The sequence below is a fragment of the Megalobrama amblycephala genome, linkage group LG8 (assembly GCF_018812025.1).
Source record: "Megalobrama amblycephala isolate DHTTF-2021 linkage group LG8, ASM1881202v1, whole genome shotgun sequence".
NCBI lineage: Eukaryota > Metazoa > Chordata > Actinopteri > Cypriniformes > Xenocyprididae > Megalobrama > Megalobrama amblycephala.
The window spans coordinates 482374-494698 of NC_063051.1; the positions used below are offsets into that span (position 1 = coordinate 482374).

Consider the following 12325-nt stretch of genomic DNA (forward strand, 5'->3'; position numbering starts at 1 on the left):
ATACTCTCACACTTTAATTTCTGTTCATCTCTTAGATGTCTTTCAAAGCCCCACCACAACTTTGCAGAAGGACGAAAGTCTCGTCAGAGTGTTGGTTCGCATACCCAATCAGCACCTATTCAAAGACGTGAGTTCTTTACACAAGCATCTTCATGCTGATGAATCAGCAGCTGATATAGTGCATGTTATAAAGTGAGATACTGTACTGAAAACCATTGTTTACCATTGTCACTGTATTATTTTTATACTATTATAGTATTTATTAATATATTTCAAATTATCTTTTATTTTAATTTAAATTTTTATTAGTTTGTTTTTTTTATAATATTTCTATTTTTAATTTATTTTTATTTCAGTTTTAGTACTTCAAATTCAACTTATTTTATTTCAGTTAGTTGTTAAAGCAACATTTTCTAAATTTAGTTTGTCTAATATTTATATTTGATTTTATTTCAGCTTAATTTCAGTTTATTTCTGTTTTTTTTTAGTTAATAGCACTGCTGAATACTATGTTATTGTTTGGTATATTTTGTATTGTTTTAAAATAATGTCTAATAAAATAATATTTAAAAATGTAAAATAAATATTTAATGTAATTATTTATATAAATGTGTTGTTTCACAACCATAAACAACCTTCTGTCCTGCCCTTACTTTTTAACACCGAATGTGTCGTTCATAGGAGGTGAAACAGCTGGAGTTTTTCATTGGCACGGTTAAAATCAGCGGGCGGACTGACTGGTTTTCTCTGGACTCTGCAGTCATCCAGGCTTTTAAAGTGAGTGCCATCTGCAGTCTTCTGAGGGACAAAAAACATCCACACATTTAGACCTGAAATAAAACATGCACACAGTACATGAAAACCGCTTGTGTCTCTGTAGGAGTATTTAGCGGTGGTGGACCCCAGCTCCAGTCTCGGCCTCTCTCAGGACTCCATCTTCAGCTACAGCCTAAGCCATCTCAAGAGGGTCCTGGGTGCACAGCCGCCCGAGACCCCACCAGTGCGTATCTACACCAAAGGCTCTTCCTGCATCAGTGTCACCCTAAAAGGTCAGTGAGTTGAGGTTTGTGAGTTACATTGAAATGTACATGTAAAGTCTAACACTGGTCTTGTACGGTCTGAAGGAAAATTAATGTTTGATGAACACATCTGAAATGTCATTATATTTTTTATATATTATTATACAGACATATTTGTATACATTTAATTTTTATATATACTTTTAAGTATAAACAGTTTGTCCCTAATTAAGTATATATATATATATATATATATATATATATATATATATATATATATATATTACAGTCACTCTTTCACTATCAACTACTCACTATTAATGACTTTTGCCTCAATAAACTCATAATTTACTGCTTATTAATTATTAGTAAGGTAGTTTCTGTAGTGGTTAAAGGTGCCCTAGAATTAAAAATTGAATTTACCTCGGCATAGTTGAATAACAAGAGTTCAGTACATGGAAATGACATACAGTGAGTCTCAAACTCCATTGTTTCCTCCTTCTTATATAAATCTCATTTGTTTAAAAGACCTCCGAAGAACAGGCGAATCTCAACATAACACTGACTGTTACGTAACAGTCGGGGTGTACGCCCCCAATATTTGCATATGCCAGCCCATGATCAAGGCATTAGACAAGGGCAGCCAGTATTAACGTCTGGATGTGCACAGCTAGGTAAGCAAGAACAATAGCGAAAAATGGCAGATGGAGCGATAATAACTGACATGATCCATGATATCATGATATTTTTAGTGATATTTGTGAATTGTCTTTCTAAATGTTTCGTTAGCATGTTGCTAATGTACTGTTAAATGTGGTTAAAGTTACCATCGTTTATTACTGTATTCACGGAGACAAGACTGTCGTTATTTTCATTTTTAAACACTTGGGGCCCTATAATACACCCGGCGCAATGCGAAGCAAGGCGCAGCGCAAGTGTGTTTGCTAGTTTGCGTCCGGCGCCGTTCGCATTTTCCCGTTCAGCGCCACGTCCTTAAATTAGTAAATGCATTTGCGCCAGTTAGTGCGCCCATGGCCGTGCTGGTCTAAAAAAGAGGTGTGTTCAGGCGCATTGCTATTTTAAGGAGCTGAAAATAGACTGCGCCATAGACCAACTCAAACCTGGTCTAAAGTCTAAAGTCAATGGCGCAATATTTTTTTGTTAGAGCGCGTTGGTAGAAACTGCACCTCTGGGCGCGTCCACAGTGCGTGTTGACTTTGCTTATTACACACAGGGATGCGCATCACACAAACATGCCAAATATTAAAAACAAAAGGATTACAGTGTAAAAGAATATTATTGTGTAGGCTACATAAATATAAAAATGTAATGATGAATAGTCATTGCGTGTATTAGAATTCAGGCTACCTATTTTCAATTCAGCCTATTACTACTTATAATGATGAACGAAATAGGCTAATTAATTGAACAATCGTGCCAATACACACACATATATATTAACTGACTCATCGCGTGTACGCCATGTAAATAGCAATCCGCCATGGCGCGAGCGCATCTCGCTCTTAAAGGGAATGGGAGATGACACTCTGATTGGTTTATTGAACGTTCCGCCCATTACTCATTAAGAGAATAGGGACAACCCATTTCAAAAATGCGCCCCGGCGCACGGACCATTTTTCCGTCGTTAAAATAGCAAAAGTGGATTTGGACACGCCCTGAGTGCACCTGCGCCGTGCGCTTTACACTTTGCGTTTAGATCGTTAAAATAGGGCCCTTGCAGTCTGTATAATGCATAAACACAACTTCATTCTTTATAAATCTCTCCAACAGTGTGTAATGTTAGCTTTAGCCATGGAGCACCATCAAACTCGTTCAGAATCAAATGTAAACATCCAAATAAATACCATACTTGCGCGATTAGACATGCTGCATGACGAATACTTTGTAAAGAACAATTTTGAGGGTTATATTAGCTGTGTGAACTTTGTTCATGCTGTTTAAGGCAAGCGCGAGCTTCGTGGGCGGGGAGCGTGAGCATTTAAAGGGGCCGCAGCCTGAATCGGCTCATATTTAATGATGCCCCAAAATAGGCAGTTAAAAAAATTAATAAAAAAAAATCTATGGGGTATTTTGAGCTGAAACTTCACAGACACATTCAGGGGACACCTTAGACTTATATTACATCTTTTAAAAAGACGTTCTACGGCACCTTTAAGTTTAGGTATTAGATATGATTAAGGGATGTAGAATAAGGTCATGCAGAATAAGGCATTAATATGTGCTTTATAATTACTAATAAACAGCCAATATGCTTGTAATATGCAAGCTAATAAGCAACTAGTTAACTATGAGAATTGGACCCTAAACTAAGGTGTTACCAGTAATACTATATATTCCAACATTTCTTCATAGTTTCAAATAATTTTACTGTCCATGTTCTGACACTGTATTTTTCCATATGAGCTTTTAGCCATTATATTCAGATTTCCATCTTCAGTAACCATCAGCAAACAATGCAAATACCCACAGGCAGCACTGCGGTGTAAATGATGCTTATATCTGTCTCAGCTGTGGGTGATGAGGTTTCTTCATAGCTCACATCTCCAGAGAAGAGCAATATTCTGCTAATGTTTCTCACTCTAACAGCCGCCAGCAGGACGTGCGATTGGTCCACGGCCCACCCAGAACACTACCGCCCTCCCCCAATCCCATCATTCCTGAGCTCTCAGGTCTGATATACGACCCAGGGAATTGGGGTCGTTACCCAGACTCCTCAGGGCTTGGTCTAAGTGTTATTTTAAGCGCAGGCTGCAACTCTATGTTGTTTATTGAGGCCGTGTGATGCTATAGCCCACCCAGACACATGAAAATAAAGTCATTTGACTGTTCTCTCTCATAGAAAACATGTATTCCCTCATTTCTGGGTGTGATTTCACCCTGTACTACATTAAAATATACTTTAAGATTTGAAACCTAGCCTCTATTTTTTAATAAGAAGCATTAGAGCATGTATAAAATAAAAGAATGGTCAAGATAAAGTGTTTTTTACATTCATCAGCATCATTCTGAATAGGCTGATATTATAAGCAGATAATATAATGGTGTATTTTTTCCCATTGATAGTATATATATTTAACTATTATTGCAAATTATATTGTTTTGATTCTTGATGTCACTTGAAGAATGCAAAATTCTAGATTGGAGCTTTTGCTGTTTTCTTAAAAAATCAAGCAAAAAAATATAATTATAATACTGATCAACATATAACAAAAATAATTATTGTTGTAAAATATTTTTTCTAGTATGTTATGGCAGTTTATATTTTTAGGAGGATAATATTTTATATATAGTATGTTATTATTATTTATTATAAAGATATTTTTAGGTTTAAAATGTATGTTTTGTAATTTTACATATGAAGTAAAACACTTTTAAAACTTAGCATTGCGGATAGTTCTTGTATGACAGATTGCTTGTAAATCTTCCTCATTTGTCGCTTTGTATAAAAGCATTTACTATAAGCCTTATTGTAAAACCTGTATTTATATTGTACTATCACTGATATTTGATTTCACACACTGTTGTCCCTGATTGCAGGACTGAAGGAGAAGTGTGTGGACGTTCTAGTGTTCGAGACGCTCATCCCCAAGCCCATGATGCAGCATTACATCAGTCTGTTGCTCAAGCACCGGCGGTTGATCTTATCGGGCCCCAGCGGCACAGGGAAGACCTACCTCACCTACCGCCTCGCCGAGTACCTGGTGGAGCGCAGCGCTCGAGAGGTCACGCCCGCCATCGCTGCCACCTTCAACATGCACCGCCAGTCCTGCAAGGTACGCTGGGTACATCAGAGGAAGAGCAAGCAAAATATATACATTATATTCATATTATAAATGTGACTTGACTTGACATAATCTCTTAGTGCATTTTGCCTTTTATCCCAAAAGGACCTTCAGCTCTATTTGTCCAATCTGGCCAATCAGATTGATCGGGAGAGCAGCACAGCTGAGATCCCATTGGTTGTCATTTTGGATGATGTGCATGATGCAACATCCCTTAGTGAACTTGTTAATGGTGCTTTAACCTGTAAATACCACAAATGGTGAGTGTAAACTCTACACCCACATGACTGGTGAGGTCATTTTAAAGGTGTTAAGAGCTGTTTTGTCTCTTTTTCAGTCCATATATAATAGGGACAACCAATCAGCCAGTGAAGATGACCCCTAACCATGGTCTACACCTCAGCTTCAGGTTAGTACCAACATACACTTTACTAGCGAAGGTACTTTTTGCTTGTTGAGAGTCAGTGAGGAACAGCTGTGATTTGCTGCTTGAAGATCATGTGCTTTTGTTTTGATTGTCACTTTGGGTGGCACTAACATGTGCTTGCCTTCACACTAACTAAATACTGCACATGGCTGCCTAGTATTTATATTTTTATAGTGTTAACAATATGTGTGTTTTATTATGCTTTTCTCTTATTACTCCTTTACATAAATAATTTCACTTGAAATAAATATTTCATGTCCCTTTATTCACTTATTTGGTAAGTAGCCATTATAAGCAGGATATTATAGAGTCAGCTGGTCATTCTTAATTTCATAATATATGATTTATTTTTTCACAATGACTGTACATTTATCTCTTTCATATTTTTACACACACATTTATAATATTATTGGGGTTTAATGTTATCAAATGAGATGTACACAAAGTTGCTGAAATGAATATTTATTTGTGAAATATTTCCACTCAAACCAACACATATATCTACTTTATTTTACCTACACTACAGTACAAAAATTTGAGGTCGGTGAGATTTTTAAAATGTTTTTGAAAGAAGTCTCTTATACTCAATGCATTTATTTGATCAAAAATAGAGTATAAACTGTAAAATTGTGAAATATTATTTCAATTTAAAATAGCTGTTTTCTATGTGAATATATAGTAAAAAATAATTTATTTCTGTGATCAAAGCTGAATTTTCAGCATCATTACTCCAGTCTTCAGTGTCACATGATCCTTCAGATATGCTGATTTGCTGCTCAAGAAACATTTATGGTTATTATTAATGTTCAAAACCGCTGTGTTGCTTCATATTTTTGTGGAAACTGATACATTTTATTTTTCAGGATTCTTTGATGAAAAGAAAGTTCAAAAGAACAGCATTTATTTGAAATAGAAATCTTTTGTAAAATTATAAATGTCTTTAATGTCACTTTGATCAATTTAATGCATTCTTGCTGAATAGAAGTACTGTATTAATTTCTTTTAAAAAAATATCTTACAGACCTTATATATTTCCTCTACACAGGATGGTGATGTTTTCCAATAACGTCGAGCCAGCAAACGGGTTCCTGGTGCGTTATTTGCACAGAAAACTAATGGAGGCCGAGGATCCCAGAAGCATAAAAAATGAAGATCTTCTGCGGGTTCTGGACTGGGTGCCCAGACTCTGGTACCACCTTCACACCTTCCTGGAAAAACACAGCACCTCTGATTTCCTCATTGGTAATTTTTATTATTATATCAGCATCATAACGGATGATAATAAAGAAGCATTTGTTTCAATAACAAGCTTGATGCACCTATTGATCCACCTATTTGTGTCCAATGTGTGTTGCCGTAGGCCCCTGCTTCTTCCTGTCCTGTCCAGTTACAGTAGAGGAATTCCGCACGTGGTTTATTGATCTTTGGAATCACTCAATCATCCCATACCTGCAGGAAGGAGCCAAAGATGGCATTAAGGTGGGTCAAAGTATCTGAACTTGCATCCTAAACACTTCCTAACTGTCAAAGTGGCTGTTTTTATCAAGAATAAGTGTGAATGTGTGCGTCTGCAGGTTCACGGACAGAAGTCGGTGTGGGAGGATCCGGTGGAGTGGGTCAGAGGATCTCTGCCCTGGCCGTCTGCTCAGCAAGACCAGGCCAAACTCTTTCACCTGCCTCCCCCGAGCACAGGCCCCGGCAGCCCCAGTCAGCCAGGAGATGATCGGCCACATAAGGAGACGCCGCCCAGCTCCGTGGAGTCAGATCCACTGGTCAGTGCTGTGCTGGTTTGGGAGTGTGTGGATTAGGGCTGTTAGCATAATAAAACAATAATTTAAGTGTATAAATTTGAAATATATTATATACATATATATGTGTTTTGTGTGTGTGTGGCACTGGTACCAAATGTGTACCAAAAAAATGTCCTCATGGGGATATTTTTTGGTCCCCATGAGAAAAACAGCTTATAAATCATACTAAATTATGTTTTTTGAAAATGTAAAAATCCAGAATGTTTTCTGTGATGGGTAGGTTTAGGCGATAGAATATACATATACAGTTTAAAAACCATTATGTCTATGGAAAGTCCCCATAAAACATGGAAACCCAATGTATGTATATGTGTGTGTGTGTTTGTCAAAATATGAAATAATTATATAAAACCTGAATAGATATAGATACAAATCTATATCTAATCTATAATCTAATATATACTTAATATGAACGCTTAATATAAGTCAATTCATGCTTGACAACATTAATGGTAATATTTTTAGAACAAATTTTTATCAGTAAAATATTACCATATGCATGTGTATATATATATATCATATATATATATATATATATATATATATATATATATATATATATATATATATATATATATATATATATATATATATATATGTATATGTGTGTGTGTGTGTGTGTGTGTGTGTGTGTGTATGTATATGTAGTTGTTTTATTAGAGTCACCACCAAAAAATAAGTATGTAAGACAAGTAATATAAGTGACTTTTATATATGAAAATAGTTGATGTCTATACATTAATTAAAAAGAGTAATTAAATTTGCATTAAAGTCGCCATGAAACCGATGTTGCAATAGTCATTTCTTCCCTATTGTGATGTATATCCGAGTGAAAAAGGCTTCTGGAATTTCATTTCGTCCTTGGATCATAAATCATTTATAATAAGCACTGCAACGTAAAAAAAAGAAGAAGAAGAATTGTCCATTTTGATTTCATGGTGACTTTAAATGGCTTCCCCTGTATCAGTATTTATTGCATGAGAAATATTTTCTCGTTCCTGTAATAATCTCTGCTCTTTTCCCAGATGGCTATGCTGTTAAAACTTCAAGAGGCTGCCAATTACATTGAGTCACCAGAAAAAGAAACGGATCCAAAACTCCCTCCTCTCTGAACATCCGATTGACGTTCCCATCATCCCCTCCATCTCTCCTGCCGCCCATGTTGAGGTCCAAACTCCAACAGCTGCCCCACACCTGCAGATGACACTGTACTGTTACTATAAATGCTATTAGTGCATTTCACTCACTAAGTTATTATATTATCCATCCCTCATTTTTCATTTCAATCAAATGTCCCTTACAAAAAAGTACTGTGGCCGTACCATGGTTCACTGATTCGCTATCACTTGGTAATACCATGGTACTTTCTTATATGGGTAGTTGATGTTTTGCAGTATGACATGCTATTTATTTTCCATCTAAAACTATTTTAACTGCATTTTGCTCTTTTAAAGTTAGTATGCATGTGGATTTAATGAGCTCCTATGAATCGAAAGAGTACATGGAATATTTGTACTTGTTAAAATGGATTTGGTCACAGCTCAGGACCTTTTAAAATGGACTAGAGAAGGAAAAAATGAAAAGCCTCAGAAAGAAACAGCAACTAAATCTATACTTTTCCTTTTACATACATATATTTAAATGTTTAAAAAAAAAAAAGTTTAAATATTGATGGTGATACAAAAAAAAAACTATCCATATACCATGGTATTATCATGTTAGTGACCAAACCACGTTTTTTTTTTTTTTATGCTTTTACCATGGTACTTTTATGTAAGGGCTTGCAAAACAATGTTTTGTCATTATAAGTTACTCTTTCTCCTAAAAGAATGACAATATGACAGATGAAAATAACGATCTATTTATAGCACTTTTGTCTGCATATTTCTGTTTACGGATGTAAATGTACATACGGATGTAATTTCTCTTTGTGGGGACCTTTACTGTTCCACTGCTGCCCGTATTAACAACTCAACGACACAGGTGCTAAAACCCACTAGTGTGCACGCGCTAATTCATCTCGCAGTCAAGCGCTCGTGAACAACAGCAGATACTGGGAAATATTAGACGTCTCCTCTCCAATGTAACACTTAAGGCCACTTTAGCCTATGCTGCTTTTTGTACTTTTCATTTCTTTCACGTTTGAATATGGCCACAGCATAAGCTACAGTTCAACCCCAATCCTTTAGTGTCTCAGAAACACTTATGCAGACTTTTTAAAGGGATAGTTCTCCTAAAAATGAAAATTCTGTCATCGTTTACTGATCCTCAAGTTGTTCCAAACCTGTATTAATTTCTTACTTCAGATAAATGCAAAAGGAGATATTTTGAAGAATGTGGGTAACCAAACAGTTAACACACAGTTTCTGCCAATCTCATGTTAATCTTGAGTACCTATTGAGTAGTAGTGCATCCTTCATATCTCCGAAAAGTCTTTAGTTTTATCATATTTATAAAAGATAGATACGCTGGCTGTACCGGGTTTTTCCGAAAACAGCCGAGCACCTGGAGGCGTGCCGTGTGAGCGGAGCTAAGAGTGACGAGCACGCGCAGCTTTTGCGTAGCGATCGTCTGCAAACTATCAATGGTCAGCTAAACAACTGTATTTAAACACGCACAATACACCATCGCATTATCCCTGGATAACTTTTGAATCACTGTAATGACTATAACGTATAGTGAATGATGAATAATGAATTTGAATTCACTATGTTCGTGTTGTTTACATTATATGCACTTATGCGCCAATTGCAAACAAAACAGACATTTGATGCAGTTTTACTCACCACCTGCGGTTCTGACACAGGATCATTACCGCTGTGACCACTCCATCTTTCAGTTTCAAATGATCTGGGCCTTGTTTATGAAACGTTAAAAGCGCCGATCCTGAGGGCTCGAGCAGCCACGGAAAAACACAAGATATTCTCCATTCGTTTAACCAATAAAAAAGTGATTGCAACTATCAGTTTCTATGGTTATTTTAATAACAAATATCGAGAGCGCATCAAAGTAGGGCTGGGCGATATATCGCATGCAATTGTCACGCGCATTTCGTAAGTAAAGTCAAAATCACCATCACCTGCTTTCAAATGGCGCGCCATTTAATAGACAGAGCCGTAGTTCACTGACAAGCTACGCAATATCGCGTTCATTATCGAAGGCGATTTATCTGCGATATGAACGCGATATTGCGTAGCTTGTCAGTGATCTACGGCTCTGTCTATTAAATGGCGCGCCATTTGAAAGCAGGTGATGACGATTTAGCGGTAATCAGGGAACCGGCTTTACTGACAAAATGCGCGTGAAAATCGCATCCGATATATCGCCCAGCCCTACATCAAAGTATTGCGTGAGAACAAAACTCTAAGCTCCACTTAACGCTGGGTTCTTTGGGAAGCAAGGTTATCTTTCCCTCACAACCAAAAACACACTTCTTTGGTGACATTGTTGATTTCGTGAAGTCCTGTGACCTGTGCAGCGCTGCCGACGACTTCCGTAAAGCCGAACGCGCGTTGATGGGCGTGCTCTTGCTCTGTCGCTCTGGTCGACGTGTGCGCGCGCGCTCTTCCGGGGGAAGTGCCCGTACAAGGAATTCCGACCTTTCTGATGTCACATAGGCACATACTCGAAAAAAAGACCGCAAAGTTTATGAGGATTTTTGGCACAGAATACGTCCAACTCGTGTTTTGAAACTTTGGCCATGTTTAGCATGAGAATCCAACTCTTTAACAGTGTAAATAAGTCAGAATACATGAAATAGTTTGAATCAACTGTTTGATTACCAACATTCTTCAAAATATCTTCCTGTATGTTCAACAGAAGAAAGAACTAAATGCAGGTTTAGTAGAACTTGAGTGTGAGTAAATAATGACAGAATTTTTATTTTTGGATGAACTATCCCTTTAAACCCTCTTCTTTCTCTTTCTAACACAGTGACTGCCTTATAACAGATTTTAAGCGTGCTATAGTGTTCCCTTGAGCAAATTTGAGAACTTTGAATCTGAAATGAATTGGCCACAACACACAGGAATTGGAATTTGAATTCAAATGAAAGTTGCAATTTTGAAAAGAAGGCATCATTGATTTTGATGAATTATGGTGATTTATTCAGTAGACATATTTCATTTGATACTGTCATTTGACTGGATAATTCATTCTCAAAACTGAAAAGCATTATTAAACATGCAGTCTTTGAATTCCATTCCATTTTAATTAAAAAAATGATGATTCTGCATCCTGTTTTAAAACACGGTAGGGGGCAGCATTCTCAAAACTGAAGCTCGTGTTCCCTATGAAGTTGCCACAGTCTGCAAAGCACCTCAGTAACACGTTGTAAAATTAATTTGTTTTCAGAGACTCGTCCCGGTCACAAACAGACTATTTTTGTGCACTTTGATTTACTGTAATGATACTGTAGAGACGTTTTACTTGGCTTTGGCACTGATCTCAGCTCAGGGGTTTGGTTATCTCAGGCCTCTAATTAGATTCAATACAGCTACTTTCTCAGTTAACTGCTCTCTTTGTAGCAAATGGTGCAAATGTAGAAAACCAAATACTCAGTGCTTTATTCAGTACAAGCCTTTCATTTGGAGCGCAAGAGACGATTGCCCCAACAAAGTGCACACGGATGTGATGCCGTAGGTTATCTTTGATTATTTGGTGCTATCCGATATCACTATAGGAAAAAGTTTCCAACATAAATGTCTTGGTTTAGTAAAAATCGCACTTGACATCCAATAGCCTTAGTCTTGTGGCGTTTAAGGGCATCTTTAGGTACGACCAAGTTTTAATTTTATTTATATGATCCTTTTTAGTGGTAGTTTTAGAGCTGTAAGCATTACGTTTCTTTTTGCCTCACTAAAAATCCATCATGAAATTGTTATGTCAAAAGAAATCAACCTCCTTTTTAACTATGGAAGTCAAACATATCAAACCATACAAACCGTGTTTCTCTGAAGCTTACAGTTAACAGTAGTGTACACTACATCCATATGTCCTCACATAGAAGAGGATTCGCTCAAAGAAAGCAGTGGTGGACCAGTAATTTCCCATCTCTGTACCTGAAACTAGTATCCAAACATGCATGTAGGTAAGATCTGGGCTATGAAAGTTAAAATATAACTCAAAATCATTCCATTCCTTTCTACTCATCTTATATATTGCATTATCATTACTCTACTGTGTAAATATGATTTCCGTAGTTCCTTCTCCAAGAAGTGAGGGTTTGTGGAGTTTATTAGCCAAATAGACAGACTCGTAATGCTC

The 12325-nt window shown here is 36.8% G+C and overlaps 1 protein-coding gene across 15 annotated transcripts in view; it reads left to right on the forward strand.

Moving 5' to 3' along the window:
• Positions 1-9396, forward strand: part of nav1b (neuron navigator 1b) — an 86606-nt gene extending 77210 nt beyond the window's left edge. For all 15 annotated transcript variants that reach the window (XM_048198556.1, XM_048198559.1, XM_048198555.1 and 12 more), the window contains 10 exons: positions 36-127; positions 682-777; positions 881-1049; positions 4578-4813; positions 4928-5082; positions 5160-5231; positions 6295-6491; positions 6610-6728; positions 6824-7021; positions 8086-9396. In XM_048198556.1, the coding sequence (XP_048054513.1) occupies positions 36-127; positions 682-777; positions 881-1049; positions 4578-4813; positions 4928-5082; positions 5160-5231; positions 6295-6491; positions 6610-6728; positions 6824-7021; positions 8086-8172 (1421 nt within the window). In that variant the 3' untranslated portion in view covers positions 8173-9396. The remainder of the gene's footprint in view (positions 1-35; positions 128-681; positions 778-880; positions 1050-4577; positions 4814-4927; positions 5083-5159; positions 5232-6294; positions 6492-6609; positions 6729-6823; positions 7022-8085) is intronic.
• The last annotated feature ends 2929 nt before the right edge of the window (positions 9397-12325 follow it).